The following is a 16,779-nucleotide window of genomic DNA, read 5'->3' on the forward strand; positions in this document are numbered from 1 at the left end:
AGAGAGAGATCCAAGAAGGAAGGGACGGTCAGCAGGATTGGTGCAGAGGCAGTACTGAGGAGAGCCAATGGCGTCAGACCCTTAGGGACTCTTGGGTGATCTTAGCTATAGCACGAAGAAAGAATGGGTGAGGGGGGCCTGGCATCAAGCTGCTGTGGGATAAGGATCAAATAGAAGGTGAAATGTGAGGTTATTCTAGGCCAGTCATTAAGAAGTGTGCTGTGTACTTCCTACTGCATCACACTGAGAGGGGTGCAGAATAACTGGCTGTCTTCCCTTTGAGATGCTCAGATCGGTCAGTGGGTTCAGGTGGCAGCAGCCTGATGCATCTGTTGTGAAATTTCCCATCCTTGCTGACACATGCCTAAATCCAGTATTTCATCAGAGAATGCCCAATGATGATTTTCCTAATTCTGTTAGTCCTTCCACATTATTCTTTGAAATTATTCTGTAAAGTAGGACTTTGTCCTCATCAGCTATTTGGTTACCTAGATATACATTGTGTATACCAAAAAAAATCAGAATAAATGCTTTCTCTTTATTTACCAGTTTTCAGAATAATGGCTTAGCATCTTCAAAGGTATCCAAAGAGGCTTTTGTTTGGTTTTGTTTTATGAAGTATCATTATGAGCTCATAGATTGCTTAATGTATTTGATGTGTTTCATTCGTGGCTATCATGAAAAAGTTTTTTTACAACAGTTTTATTGAGGTATAATTGACATACAATAAACTTCACATACTTAAAGTGTACAGTTTGAGAAATTTGACACGTGTACACCCATGAAACCACCATCACCAGATCATGAACGTGTTCATCAACCCCCTGAGTCTCCTCAAGTCTCTCCCTTCTTCCCTCCCTGGGCAACCAATGATCTGCTGTCACTCTAGATTAGTTTATACTTTCTAGAATTTTATATAGATGGAATCATACCGTATCGGCTTGCATTCAGCATAATTATTTTGAGAATCATCCATGTTGCTCCTGTCGATACTTCATTCCTTTTTACTGCTGAGTAATATTCTGTTTTGTGGATATGCCATCTGTCCATTTGCCTGTTGATGGATATTTGGGTTGTTTCCAGTTTGTGACTATTACAAACTAAGCTTCCATGAATATTCATATACATGTCTTTGTATGGGAAAATACTTTTCATTTCTCTTGGGTAAATGCCTAGGCATGAAATGGCTGGATCATATGGTAGGCATATATTTAACATTTTCAGAAACCGCCAAACTCTATTCCATAGTGGTTATACTACTTTACATTCCACCAGCAATGTCTGAGAGTTCCAGTTACTCCATATCCTCACCAACGCTTGGTGTGACCAGTCTTTATAATTTCAGCCATTCTAATAGTATCTCTGTGGTTTTAATTTGCATTTCCCCAATGACTCTGATATTAGCATCATTTCATGTGGTTATTCACCATCAGTGAATCTTTGGCGAAATGCCTGTTCAGATCTTTTGCCCATTTTTTAATGGGTCGTTTGTTTTCTTATTCCTGAGTTTTGAGTTCTTTGTATTGAATATAAATCCTTTAACAGACATGTGATTCACATATATTTTTTCCTAGTATGTGGCTTGTCTTTTCCAGTGACTTTTGAAGAATGGAAGCTTTTCATCTTGATGAGGGCTTATTTATGATTCTTTTCTTTTATGGATCATGCTTTTGGTGTCTTATCTAAAGTCTTTGCCTAACCTAAGAGCACTAAGATTTTCTCCTATGTTTTCTTCTATAAGGTTTATAGTAAGTCTTGAAGTCAGATCCAACTTTGTTCTTTTTCAAAGTTGTTTTGGTTCTTCTAAGTCCTGTGCATTTTCACATGAATCTTAGAATCAGCTTGCCAAATCCTACAAAAACGCCTGCTGGAGTTTTGATTGGAATTGAGTTGAATCTACAGATCAATGCCATCTTAACAATATTGAGTCTTCTGACCCATTAACACAGTGTATTTCTCTGTTTACTTAGGTCTTCTTTAATTTCCCTCAGCAATGTTTTATTGTATTCAGTATATAGGTCTTGCACTTCTTTTGTCAAATTTATCCCTAAATATTTAATATTTTTATACATCTCCTAAGAATAATAGAAGTAACCATTTGTGTTAGCTTTTGGTTACACCTTCTATTGTTTCTTTTTAAAGATATAAACAAGGATGGAGATTTATTTTTATCACTACCTTCAGCTGCTCCCCACCCCAAACACACACACGCAAAATTGAACAGAACACAGTGTTCCACAGTTTGCTTTTTTCTCTTACTCTATAGAGACCTTCCTCATTCCTCTTTATCATCCTCCAGTTTATGGATGGTCTGTAGTTTATTAACTGGTCCCCCTGGATGGACATTTGGATGGCCTCCAGTTGTTTGCTGTTACAGCTGGTGCAGCGGTGAGTAATAGCCCTGTGCCTACGTCATTTTATATTTTCACCTGGAATTTACTGAATACCGTTAATGGGCCAAGCCCCGCACGACCCACAGTGGATTCAAGAACAAATCTGACTGTCCCAGCCCAGCAAGAGCGGAAGACCGTGCAGCCGTCTCGGAGCTGTGCCAGGAATGTATACGTCCACAGCGCCCAGGAAGGTGGGGAAGGCTGCCTTGAGAGGGGCCTTCTGGAAGCTCAGCAGTCAAATTTACTCCTCTTTCCCTTTGGCCAGGGCTTTGTGGTCAGAGAGGGTATTCTGAGACAGGAGAGGTCACAGGTGGAGGCGATTGAAGCTGGGAGGTCACCCTGTAGACGAGTGACCTTCACAAGGGCACCGAGATTCAGGGAGAGAGCCACAGGGGATGGGCTGGAGAGAGAGAGCTGTGTGCGTGTTAGTACTGTGTACACAGGGCATCATCACCCAGCCCTCCCGCAGATACAGGCTTCTACCCCTCCCGCTCCCAGCCTGTCTCCCTGTCCCAGGCAGGCGTGGGGTAAGTGGACAGAGCAGAGGTCCTGAGGCCAGACTGCAGCAGTTCGAATCCTGGCCCGGAATCTTGGGCAAGTGAGATGGGGAGAATGCTGGTATCCACTGAACAGGGCTGTACAAAGGATGTGAGCTAATGAATGGACAGTCCAAGTCCAAGGCTGGGTGCACCGTGATCCCTCACAATGGGGACAGCAGCAGTGTAGCTGTGATTGCTATTGTTATTATTATTCCCCCCTCTAAGCTCCTCCATCTGGGCTGGAAACAGACAGATGTTTTCCGCATCCTTCTGTCAGAGGGAGGAGTGGTGTGTGAGCTCACAGTAGTAGTTTGAATGTCAAGGACAGGATTCGGGGGCGGTGAGAGTGATTCTGGGGCTGATTAGAACTGGTGCTTGCACGGTTCTCTCCCAGCCGCGTTAGGCTCTGGTGCGTCCATTTGTTTACCTCTGTGTGCCCTTCAACACACGTGCATGTGCACACACACACCAGCGGTTCTCAGTAAGGTGGAAGAGATGAGTAAGTGAACCAACAAGCACATTTTTCACCCAGCTCCCTGGGCTTGACACCGAGGGCTTTGACAGGCTGGTGGGCAGGGGTGAGCAGGCCAAAGAACCAACTAAAGCCTCACTGCCTATTTTTGGGATGAGTGACCCACCACTTCCAATGACTTGCTCCTAAATGGCATCTAACTTCATTAGGCCGTGGAAACAGTGACATCACAAGCGCCTGCCTGGTAGCCGCCCACACGTGGCGAACCACAGGGCGACCTGAGATTTGTCTTCAGGAGCAGGGGAGAAGTGAGGTCCCAAGCAGCAAAAGTTAAAATAGCAAGAGCTGAGGCATTCTGCTATGAAAAGAAATTACAGAAGAAATCCATTAGTCAGAGATTTCCAGCGGCAGTTTCCTTGCTTGGGAGCAGAAGACTTATGCGTGTTTATCTTGAGTGAGGTTATGCAGCCGTCCCTCGCTCTGTAGGCTAGATGTGGCCCGTACAGTGAATTTCTGTTAAGTAAATCCTATATTCTCATCGATGTCTAGTTCCGATGTTGACGTCTATTTTATCCTAAGGAATTTGTTTGATCCTAAGTTATGATGAAGTTAGAGGCACGGATTGAGCGCCTTTTTTTTTTTTTTAATTATTAACACCTTTAATTATTATTTATTTAGTTATTTATTTATTTTTTTTGGCTGTGTTGGGTCTTCGTTTCTGTGCGAGGGCTTCCCCCAGTTGCGGCAAGCGGGGGCCACTCTTCATCGCGGTGCGCGGGCCTCTCACTATCGCGGCCTCTCCCGCCGCAGAGCACAGACTCCAGACGCGCAGACTCAGCAGTTGTGGCCCACGGGCCCAGTCGCTCCGCGGCATGTGGGATCCTCCCAGGCCAGGGCTCGAACCCGTGTCCCCCGCATTAGCAGGCAGACTCCCAACCACTGCGCCACCAGGGAAGCCCTGAGCGCCTTTTTGATTCAAATAGTGACACTTGTACTTACTGCACCTTTATAAGAAGTCACAAATTCAGATGGACTTTATTTTTCTCCTGGGGGTTCCTTTGCCCAGTTCTCTCCAAGTGTGCCTTCTCAGGCACAGAGCGGAAAAGGACAGGGAAAGACTGCAGGGGTGATCAAGGCGATGGCCATGACTTCACCCAGACGGAGCAGAGGCAACTGCAGGCGTCTCTGTGGAGAGGACATAAGGTCAGTGGGAAAATGAGCTTCCCGCATGGGAAGGTTTTCTCTGCCTACAACAGGGTTTCTCAACTTTAGTGCCATGGACATTTGGGGCTGGTATCCTTTGTTGTAGGGGGCTGTGCCTTGTAGGATTGTAAGATGCATTAGCTTCCCTGGCTTTCTACCTGCTGGATACCACCCACTCCCCGGGGTGACAACCAAAAATATCTCCAGACATCGCCAAATGTCCCCTGGGGGGCCCAGATTGCACCTGGTTGAAAGTCAGTAGCATGTGACATTTCAAGAGCATGAGATAACAAGGATTTCACAAGCTTTTTATTGGCTTGTTTTTGTTTTAAATACTCTGAGTTTAATTATACCTTGAATTGGGTGAGTCACTCCTTCTTGGGGCTTCTGTTTTCTCTTCTGTAAAATGAATGGGTTGGACACAGTGATCTCAGAACACCTTCTAGACCCAACAGCAGAGCGTGGTGAAGGCAGGAGGTCCCCTGGGGTCTCCGCATTTGGGTCCTGTTCCAACAGGTGACAAACCTATGGTCCACCTGGCTCTGGGCACTGCTCCCATTCTTCTGGCATCTAGCTCAGTCTTTCTTAAGTCCAGTTGATTGTTTTCTTGCTTTCATTTAAGCCCATTTTTCATTTTTTGTAAGTGAACATGTCTAAATACAGTACAAGGAACCCCTGAGGACCCATCACTCAGCTTCCCCACCATCCATTTCATCTTAATCTTGTTTATGGGGCCAGCCAGTGGACCTTATCTTTGTATAGATTCATCCATTGACCCATTCGTTCAGATCAGTTCCCCAAGGGCCTGGATCGGGCAGGGCTGGGCAGCAAGGAGGCCCAGGTTCTTCCCGTGAGAAACTCACAGTCTAGGGGGAGGACAGGGAAAGAGCATTTTTTGACGAACATAAAGATTTCTATCCTTTAACTTTCTCTATTTAAGGGCAAGCAATTCCAATTCTTTAATCTTTCTTCCTAAGAAGTATTTTCCACCCACATGGTCCTGGTTTATCCCCACATCGTTGGGAAAAGCAACAAGAATGTAAATTAGGCCTGGATTCAGATCCCTGCTGTGACACTTCATAGGTGTGAGAGCTTAGCCAAGTCAGCAGCCTCTGAGCCTCATCTGTAAAATGGGATAACAATCCCCAACTCACAAGTTGGCTGAGAGAATTAGATGAGAACATGTCGGTCCAGGGCCTAGCATGAGTCCAGCACACACTAGATGTACACTAAGCGTCCTTTCCCCTCTCCCCCTTTCTCCTTACCCTTTCCTCTACATTCTCTTAACAGTGGGTGGCCACATCTAATCGCATCACCACATCACCGCAGCGAGGGACTGACTAATGTGAGCCAGAGACGATGGCTGACTTCCTGATCTGTCACATGCCTGGGTTCTCACCAGCCTCCCGGTGGCCCATTTTCTTAGTGACATTCACTGCTGACTCACTTGGCTTGTGGTCAGCTCTGAACCCAGGGTCCTTTTCAGCTATCCCTTTACCCTACCACCACTCCCCAGCTTGGATTTGCGGCATGGGAATGGAATCATTATCAGAGAACATTCTGTTTAGGTGGCCCTTCTCAAGGAGCCAACAGCATTGCTAGACTGACAGTTTCATGAGGGCAGGGGCCATGTCAACCTTGACCACTTTCATTTTCCCACCATCTAGAGCACTGCTAGTAGGTACTTAGTAAATACCTGTTGAATTAATTAATGTGTTTTGCGCTGGTCCCTGTTTTCCAAGAGAGCCCCATCTTCTCTGGGGCAGCATCTTCAGAAAAGCAAATAAGCAAAACCTTGAGACTTTAGTTTACCAATCAATGAGCTCTAAACTGATTCCCATAAGTACAGGGCAGTGGAAGGACAATGGCCTATGGACCCAGACTTGGGGTTGAATCCCATCTCTGCTAAATTGACTTGCTGACTTTGAGCAAGTTGCTTATGGCTGAGCCTTAGACTTCTTCCTGGAAAAATGGCATATCAGTATCTGCCAGAGTTACTGTGAGAATTAAATACAAATATACGTGGGAACACACCCCACATGGGATGGCAGTGATTTTGGTTTGCGTCATTCACTCTTTCCGGAGCACCTACCTTCTTTGATTGCCATTGCCTCCTGTAGTTTTGTCCAAGTCTCGCCTCCTCTCTTAGACCTTCGTTCGCTCAGCCTTCATCTCCCCTCCCTCCCCTGACAAAGACATACTCTGCCTGACACCCAGCACACCTGGCCAACATTTGTTAAGCCAGCATCTCAAATTCTGATGCCTATAGGGACCAAGCATACACAAAGAAAGCAAGCTGGGTGGGATTTTTACGTGAAATTTCCCATTTAAGCTTTAAAAAAAATTTCATTAAATTAAAAAAAAATCTTAACTTTTCATTTTGAAATAATTGCAGACTTGCCAAAAAATTGCAAAAATAATACAAAGACTTCCCATATGCCCTTTACCCAGGCTTCCTTAAATGTTATATAACATTATAAAACATCTTATATAACCAAACCATTTTCAAAACCAGGAAAAGAACATTCTACAGTACTATTAACTAATCTATAGATCTTATTCACATCCCATCAGTTGTCCCACTGATGTCCTTTCTCTGATCCAGGACAGCCTGCAGGGTTTAGTGGTCACATTTCTTTAGTCTCCTCCAATCTCTGACAGTTCCTTAGTCTTCACTTGCCTTCATGTCCTTGATACTTTTGACAAATGCTGGCCAGTCATTTTGTAGCATGACACTCAGTTTAGATTTGTTTGATGTTTTCTCATAATTCATCTGAGGTTGTACACTTGAGCAAGGTCCCCACAGGAGTGATGGGGTACCCTCCCCAGTACTTCATATCAGGAGGCACATGATGTGTCTCCTGACTGGTGACACTCCCTTTGGTCACTTGATTACGGTGATGTCTGTCAAGTTTCTCCTCTGTAAAGTTACTCTTTTTCCCTTTATGATTAATAAAGATTTGGCGGGGCGGGGTGGGGGGAGGTACTTAGAAGGTATGGAAGTACCCCATTCCTCATCAGACTTGATTTACTTATTTCTTTATTTACATCTATGTAGATTTTTGGCTTCCTATTTTATCTAACGGGTCATAATCTATTACTGTGATTGTTGATTTTAATGCTTACATTGCCCCTTCTTTGGCCAGTGGGAGCCCCTTTAAGCTGGCTTCTTGTCCTTTTGATATGTCCCATCATTCTTTCTGGCTTTCTGACATAAGAAGATACTCCAAGTTCATCTTGCATTTTCCCTACCCAGCCCTGGAATCAGCCATTTCTCCAAGGAGCTGATTCCTTTGAGTAAAGAATGATATTTAGAAGCCAAGGTTTGAAGTCCAAATGTGCTCATTGCTATCTGGCTGTCACTGTTCCTGCACCCTCTCTATAGAACGAGCTAGGAAGTAAATGTATACGTGATGTGTCTATACACATGGATATTTCTCTATTTGTGTGTGCTGAAAACCATGAATTCACAGCAATACCTTCATTTCCACTCTAACACCATGGGGTTTATTCTACTTCTCTCTCTATGTATACCTCCCTTCCCCAACAGTGAGGCACCCGGCCCCCATTATCCTCACTGTATTTATATATTTGATCAGCCCCCTGTATGCAACCATCTCCCATCTCTCCCTCTCTCACCCTTGTCAGGTTCTGACACTCTGCTCTAGGCCACCCCCCGCTCCTTACCCTGGGCAGCCTTTGACTTCCCATAAAACTCCCAGTTTTGAAATGGTGGCTCATATATTTATTAAACCATGAGGCCCAGTTTCTGGCTGTGGGCCCAGGGTATTAACCAGGTATTAACTGGACCAGGAAGCTGGCTTGTAAGCCCCTCTTGCCTCTCCAGCATCCACTCCCTCCATTCCCGTCCTAGCACCACAGGCAGGTAAACTTAGCCTTCCAGCACGTCAGGCTCCGTCCTCTTCTTCGTCTCTGCTTTTGCTATTCTTACTACCTGGACCAGTCCCTGCCTGCACCTACCCTTTCTCCCATCCTCCTGCTCAGACATCAGCTCTTTCTGGAAGCTTCAAGATGACCGCAGGTGCCCTTTCCAGGTTCATCTGGCACCTCCAGCAAACCCCATGGTGGGGCACCACTGCATTCTCCTTTTGATTCCCTCTTTGTCTTTGCTGCTAAACTACAGGTACACAGAGCTGAGGGCTGATTTTATCTCCATGTCTCTAGTACCTAAAAGAGGGCCAGCACATAGTAGGTGCTCATAAATGTCAGCCGAATAAACATTAATCATAGTAACAGCAAATACTGATATAGTACTTTTGGGTGCCAGGCATGGTTCTAAGTGCTTTATATGCACTAAGTCATTTGGTTCTAATCCCTATGCAGTGAGATAGTTACTGTTGTTGCCCCCATTTTGCAGACAGAGGAACTGAGGCACAGAGAGGTTCAGTGACGCTCCCAAGGTCACACAGTGGTGGGGTCACATTTGAGCCCAGGCAGGCTAACTCCCCAGTACATACTCTCTACTCTAATATGCCTCCCACAGGTAAAGTGGGCAGCATTTTCAGAATAAGGGAGGTGAGTAGGTATGGATAGTTGAGTCACATGAGGCCCCCACCCCTCCTGACCACACTCCCAGCCCCAGTTTTTAGTGCCCTTCGGGGCCTAAGCACAGGAGACTGGTGGATGAGCAGGTGGGAGAGAAAGTGATACCTTTTAGCTCTGCAGCCTATAGGAATGTTTTCTCCTCTGAGGTCTTGAGGAACCAAGCACCTTTCGCGTGTAATTAGAGTGAATGCACAGGAGTCAAGTATCAGATCTTAGGCAAGATTTCCAAGTCATTGCATTGGGGTTAGCACGGCACTAGCCTTTTTTCCCAATCACCCAAGAGGAGCCATCCACCAGCCCATCACCCCTGGAGGGCGGAGCCGCCAGCCTCTTCACCAGAGAGCTGGGAACGGGCTGTGGACTTAGAGCTGCTTGCTCATCAAGTGAAGGGGAAGAAGCCAAGTGCCTGGGAACGCTCTGTGTCAGCTCCTCCGCTGACGTTTCTTTCCCTTACTCAGGGGCCTAGCGGGGTCTCGTAGTAGTACAGAAAAGGAAACTGAGGCTCAGAGAGGTGATGTCATTTGCCTGACATCACACAGCAAGGAAGAAGACCAGCCAAGATTTGAACCCAGGGCAGTCTGATTCTAGGGCCTTAACCCTTAAAACAACTGGCCAGAATTACACCCGTGTCTGCCTGACTCCAAAGCCCCCAATTCTTCCACCACCACCCCACCACCCCTGTCTGCTCTGGTGGGATCCATATGAAAGAAAGGCGTCTGCTCTGTGTCTGGGCAAAAACCCACGTGAGCTGGAGCCAGGGCTGTCACCAGCCGATGTCAGCCCCAGGCAGGATTTTCTGTTAACCTCCTGCCTTGGAGTTCAGGAGAATCTCCAAGAAGAAGGCTGCAGAAGCTGGGGAAGTGGGGAGTGGAAACAGGAGGAGGTAGAGGCAGGAAAGGGAGGAGGGGGCGGAGAGGTGACGCCAGGCAAGAATGCAGCGCCGTCAGAGAACTCAGGAAAGACTGCGCTTGCCCGTTCCCTTCGGCATCAGACAAAGCCAACGCTCAGGTTCAGTTCATTCCCCCAGTGCTTACTAGGGGCCTATTGTGCCCCAGGCCCAAGCAAAGGTCTGGGGACGCGGCAGGGGACAACACTTAACAAGATCCCTGCCCTCATGGAGCTTACATTCTGCTGGGGGCGAGACCAACCAAGAACCAGAATCAGATGAGGGGTCCAGGCCATCTGTCTCAGGGGCTGATAAGTAGTGAGGCAGTGCGACAAGGGAGGTGTGGGAGCCAGGATCCCATGGGGGGCAGGGGACGTCCTTCAGGCCTCTTGGGGGAGCTGGTTTGGGGAAGAATGGCGGCTGCTGGGCACACCAGCCAGCACCATTCCCCCCGCCGCCTGACACCTGCCCTTTGCTCCCACCTCACCCCGTCCCCTTTGCTCTCCGCAGGTTTGACATCTACAGGAAGGTGCCCAAGGACCTCACACAGCCGACGTACACCGGGGCCATTAGTGAGTAGCCCCCTTCTCCCCGTTGCTCCCGACCCTCTCCCCACCCCCCGTACCTGTGCCTGCCCGCCCTCTGCAGAAATGCTGGGCCAGGGAGGGAAGACAGAGAGACAGGAGCAGGGAAGAAATGATGGGCGTCTTGCTGGGCCCTGCCTCTAGTCCCTCAGCTCTTCTCTGTCCTCACTGTAACCCTGGAAGGTATAGCATCACCTGTTTCTGAAAGGAGACACCAGAAATCAATCATCAAGAGTAGCTGCCCCAGGGACTTCCCTGGTGGCGCAGTGGTTGAAAATCTGCCTGCCAATGCAGGGGACATGGGTTCGAGCCCTGGTCTGGGAAGATCCCACATGCCGTGGAGCAACTGGGCCCGTGAGCCACAACTACTGAGCCTGCGCGTCTGGAGTCTGTGCTCCGCAACAAGAGAGGCTGCGACAGTGAGAGGCCCGCGCACCGCGATGAAGAGTGGCCCCGCTTGCCGCAACTAGAGAAAGCCCTCGCACAGAAACGAAGGCCCAACACAGCCAAAAATAAATTAATTAATTAATTAAAAAAAAAAAAAGAGTAGCTGCCCCAGGGACTTCCCTGGTGGCGCAGTGGTTAAGAATCCGCCTGCCAGTGGAGGGGACACGGGTTTGATCCCTGGTCTGGGAAGATCCCACATGCCGCGGAGCAACTAAGCCCCTGCGCCGCAACTACTGAAGCCCACGTGCCTAGAGACCGTGCTCCACAACAAGACAAGCCACTGCAATGAGAAGCCCGTGCACCGCAACGAAGAGTAGCCCCCGCTCGCCGCAACTAGAGAAAGCCCACGTCAGCAACGAAGCCAAAAATAAACAAGTTAAAAAAAAAAAAAAAGAGTAGCTGTCCTTGGGAGGGGAAACGGGGGCTCACGGGTTGGAGAGAGACTGACTTTTCTTTTCACACCTTTTAGACTATTTGAGTTTTTGACATAAGGATGTTTCTATCCATTTAAAAAAATAATCCTCTCACTCAGATTTTGGTTTCTGAATGCCAGTCTTCTACTAAAAGGACCCAGGGCTCCTGGGAGAAATGACTGATTGCAGGGCTGGGGCAGGAAGTGTACAAAATAAGCCTGGGACACCTTGTGCCAGAAAGCAAAAAAGTGCCCGGAGGAAAAGAAAGGGGGGTGGGGGTGTGTCAGCAGGCCACAGGAGCCAGCCTGAAAGAGGGCAAAGACCAACACAGGGCAATCTGAGTAACACAATAAATAATGGCATTATTGGCTTGTTACCCAAAGAATTAAGAAAAAGGTCCAGGAGTCCATACTGATCTAAATAAATGGGAGGGAAGGGATTAACCTTCCTTATAGAGGAATTCCAAATAATATTTATGAATATATGCCCCTCTGAGAGCTCAACTCTCCTCTCCTGGAGTGTGGGCTAGTGACTCACTATTAAAGAGGAGAGAATGGAAAGGAAGTAGTAACTATGGTGGAGACATCCAGAGCCTGCCCCGTCACCGAGTGACAAAGGTTAGCATCAACCAGTGAGGAAGAGGTCACGTAGATGTCACATGCCTGCTGCCTGCCATGGGATTTGATGGGAAGGGCACCTCACCTCCGTGAAATCTTCCCCCAAAACCACAACCCAGTGTAATCATGGAAAAGCAGCAGACAGCCCCAGCCTGGGGGACCCTCTACAGGACACCTAGCCAAGACTCTTTGAAAGTAGCAAGGTCTTGAAAACCAAGAAAAGACTGAGGAACTGTCACAGATTCGAGACTAAAGACACGATGACTAAATGCAAAATGGGATACCAGGTCTGGTCCCGGAACAGAAAACAGGCACTAGCGGAGAAATTAGTGATCTAATAAGTCTGTAGCATAGTTAACAGTATTGGACAATGTTAATTTATTCATTTTGACAAACATACCAGGGTTATGTAAGATGTTAACATAAGGGGAAGCTGGGCGAAGGGCGGATGGGAACTCTCTGTACTATCTTTGCGTCTATTATTATTCCACAATAAAGTTTATTTAAAAAAACATAAAAACAAACCAAAAGCACTTTGCAAGCAGGAAGGCTCTACCCACATTTTCCAGATGAGAAAATGGACTCAGAGAGGTGAAGTGACTTGTCTGAAGTTTCACAGCTTGCAAGAGGTGGGCCTCTCCAGTGCTTGGTGTGGGAGAGGGACCCTCCCCATGGACTGTCCCCTGAGCAGGGCCCTGGGGCCGGGCAGTCATATTGGAGTCCACCGCTGCTTCCCAGGGCAGGCCATTATCAGGTCAGGGGATGACCTTGGGGATCCCCGCACCCCGGCTGGCTCTGCCTCTAGCTTAGGTCGTCCAAGCTGCAGATGCCTTCTTGAGTCTGGATGTCCACATCCCTGGAGATGTGGACATTTTGAATTGCTAATCCAGGGAGAGAATTTTTGTAAAAAACATTTTATTGCTACAAAGGGAAACAGGCAGCAGGATTCATGTCCTGCTAGCTTCAGGTCTGGCAGAGCTGGGTTCATTCTCCCATTTAGCAGCTGGGTGACTCTGAGCAAGTCACTTCACCTTTCCGAGACTCAGTTTTCTGATCTGGGGGTCAAGTGTGATCACGCCTGTCAAGTATGGGGTACGTGGCAAACTCTCAGTGCTTGGACCGTGCACCTCTTCTTATCACTCTCCTCTTGGAGCCCACAGCCCATGAGGGTCTGTGACCGCAGAAGCTGTGACGCTTTGTGCCTTGATCCCCACGGAAAAGGTACTCGGGGCACATAAGAGGAAAAGGGCTCGTTCATCTACCCGTTCAATTAGTTTATGAACCTGGTCACAAAAATTCCAACGAGGCTTCCTATCCCCTTCCTACCACCAACAGCTCAGGCCGCTTCTTTGCAGGCTCTGCAGTCCTGTCCCTTATCGAGTAGGTTTAACAATCAGATCTGTATCCCTCTAGAATTTTTAAAAAACATATTCAGTCTTTGAAATACCTGTGTCATCATTTTAAGCACAGACAGGAGCGTACTGGGCACACCGTCCTTCCCTGCCCTTTTTTAACTGACACATCCTGCACACCTTTCATTCCAGCACGTGAACGGCCACCATGTGCTTCTTTCCATTATCTGGCCGACCCACGGTTTATGTAACCAGCCTCCTGAGGATGGGCGTTCTGATTCCAGCTTATTGCTATTATAGACATCCTTGTCCATATGTTTTTGTATCCTTGTATGGTTATTTCTGTAAGGTAACTTTCCTAGAAGAGGAATTACCGGGTCAAAGGGCATGTGCATTGTGAAATGCAGAAGGTACTGCCAAGTGGCCCTCCGGGGACGTGGTTTGATTTGTAGTCTCAAGCACAGTGTGTGAGAGGGCAAGTTCCCTTGCACAAGAGGAAAGGCGTGAGCACGGGAAGCCAGCCCTTAGCTACCATTTAGTGAACAAATATTTATCAGCCAGGTCTGGGGCCAGGCCATGTGCCCCGTCCTGGGACCAAATTGATGAATGGGCTTCGGTCTTTGTCCTTGAAGAGTGCATGGCTGAGCAGGCAGGCAGATGCAGAAACACACCATTTCATGACGTCATGGTAAGCGCTATTAATAACTGAAGGAACCAGCAAGGGCACTGGAGACTCACGGGTCGAGGTTTGAATTTTGCCTTCTCCACCGAAGTGCTCGTGTGGCCTTACACAGATTCCTTGACTTGCTGGTGTCTGGGTCTTGAGTCCGGTGCCCCCTTTGCTGGCTGCACCAGATCTCCCACTAGCGAGCACCCTCCTGGCGTCACATTCCTACTGTCCAGTGCCTGAGTCAGTTTCAGAAGAAGTCTGGAGTCACAGAGCCTGAGCATCTTGCCCAAACATGGATTGAAAAGCTCTTCAGTATCAGAAGGCCTTTCTGGTGGAAATCCTTCCTACCTGCCTTCATGTTTTTTTATTCATTCATTCACTCACTCAACAAATATTTATTTCATACCTCCTCTGAGCCAGGCACTGTGCTAGACCCTGAGGCCCCAGGGGTGCTGAGACATTATCTCTGTCTTTCCAGTCTGGGGACCAGGTAGGGGAAGCAGACACACAGCATGGGCTGCTGGACACTCAGATTCAGCTGAGCAGACTCTGCACTTATCCACCTGCTGGATCCAAGCCTGGGACAACACATGCAGGTTTCAGAAGGAGGCCTTCCCATCCCTGTCCCCCCACCTCTGATCTGCATAGAGTCAGAAGTTTGGGGCCCGTTTGCAGGCTTGGAGCAAGGAAGGCAGCTAGAAAACCTGGATTGGCCTAAGTCAGCACTGACCTTCAAAAACACCTCCCGAGTTTGGGCCTCTTCATCATTACAGCAACCTGTGGGTTGCTGGGGCTTGAAGGTGGGGTGGGAAGGGTGAAAATGGCTCTGAAACGTGGGTCAGAAAAGGTGTGAGATTTCAAGTGAGAAGGGTGCTTTGCCCACCTGGCGGGATTCTTTATCAGGAGGCATCACAGCTGCAGTTTGCAGGTGAGAAGGGGAAGGATGTGAGCCTGGGAAATTTGGATTGCCAGCTGGTCTTCTGCAGTGGATTTGTTCAGCAGCTGGAGAAGACATTTGAAATTAATTTCTATGCCATGAAAACAAACAAGCCACATGGCCACTCTGTATAAACTGATGTGGGACCTGCTTAGACATAGATTGCTGAGTGAGCAAAGCACGGTTGAAAGCATGTGTACAGGGACTTCCCTAGTGGCACGGTGGTTAAGAATCCGCCTGCCAATGCAGGGGACACGGGTTCGATCCCTGGTCCGGGAAGATCCCACATGCCGTGGAGCAACTGAGCCCGTGCGCCACAACTACTGAGCCTGCGCTCTAGAGCCCGCGAGCCACAACTACGGAGCCCATGAGCCACAACTACGGAGCCCGCATGCCCTAGAGCCCGCGCGCCGCAAATACTGAGCCCACGTGCCGCAACTACTGAAGCCCGTGCACCTAGAGCCCATGCTCCACAACAAGAGAAGCCACTGGAGTGAGAAGCCCATGTGCAGCCACGAAGACCCAACGTAGTAGCCCAAAAAAATAAATAAAATTAAATTTAAAAAAAAGAGAGAAAGCATGTGTACATTATGCTATTTGATTAGATGAAAAACTCGTATACCCATGGCAGGACACAGGCTGTAAGGGTGGTACCTCTGAGCAGGGGGCTGTGGGTCGGGAGTGAGAAAGAGACTCACACAGTTTGCCTTTTTATACAGCTTGATGATTTTTCTTATCACTTGCATGTATTACTTCTTCCAAAAAAAAAGTAAAACCCTTAAACTCTGCCCTGTACAGCTTTTTCAAAGTTTGGAAGAACTGGGGAGTCATTCTAGTATGCCCCATGTCTGGGTGTGGTTTTGGAGGCTTGGTGGGGACTCTGGGGATGTCCCTGTCCCGCCCTTCACTTGGAGTCTGAGATCTCGGGGTTCCTTTTCTTAGGGCATTGGCTCTAGACCGCTCAGGTTCCAGCCCTCCCCACCCCCCCCACCTGCCACCCAGTGTGTCCCTGGGCCACTCTCTTCCTCTTTCTGAGCCTCCATTTCTACACCCTCCACACGGACTCATACCCTCTTTCACATGGGAGTGTGACGTGACAGGTATCTGTTAACACTCCCACAGCAGGGCATGTGGTAGGTGCCCCACAAACACTTGTTCTCTGCCTTCTTGCCTCAGAATGTTGTTTTTTTTAAAATAAATTTATTTATTTTATTTATTTATTTTATTTATTTATTTTTGGCTGAGTTGGGTCTTTGTTGCTGCACACGGGCTTTCTCTAGTTGCAGTGAGCGGGGGCTACTCTTCATTGTGGTGCGCGGGCTTCTCACTGCAATGGCTTCTCTTGTGGCGGAGCACGGGCTCTAGGCGTGCGGGCTTCAGTAGTTGTGGCGTGCGGGCTTAGTTGCTCCACGGCATGTGGGATCTTCCCAGACCAGGGCTCGAACCCGTGTCCCCTGCGTTGGCAGGCGGATTCTTAACCACTCTGCCACCAGGGGAGCCCAGAACGTATCTTTGACTGTATATTTTGCCATAGATAGATGATGATAATAATAACGATGGTGATGATGACAGATAACCTGGTTTCAGCATCAGTCAGGACGGCTCAGCCAACCAGGTACAGACTCTCAAGAATGTGGCCGAATCAGCAGGTGGTACTGGGAACTTTTCTTTGCGGGAAACTGAGGGTCAACCCACTGGCC

At 48.0% G+C, this 16,779-nt stretch overlaps 1 protein-coding gene across 1 annotated transcript in view; it reads left to right on the forward strand.

Moving 5' to 3' along the window:
- LOC130706880 (endoplasmic reticulum-Golgi intermediate compartment protein 1-like) overlaps window positions 1–16,779 on the forward strand; it is an 86,597-nt gene that overhangs the window by 44,686 nt on the left and 25,132 nt on the right. The window contains exon 2 of the mRNA XM_057539556.1: window positions 10,570–10,631. Coding sequence (XP_057395539.1) covers window positions 10,570–10,631 — 62 coding nt within the window. The remainder of the gene's footprint in view (window positions 1–10,569; window positions 10,632–16,779) is intronic.

Source organism: Balaenoptera acutorostrata, unplaced genomic scaffold (assembly GCF_949987535.1).
Source record: "Balaenoptera acutorostrata unplaced genomic scaffold, mBalAcu1.1 scaffold_714, whole genome shotgun sequence".
NCBI classification, from domain to species: Eukaryota; Metazoa; Chordata; class Mammalia; order Artiodactyla; family Balaenopteridae; genus Balaenoptera; species Balaenoptera acutorostrata.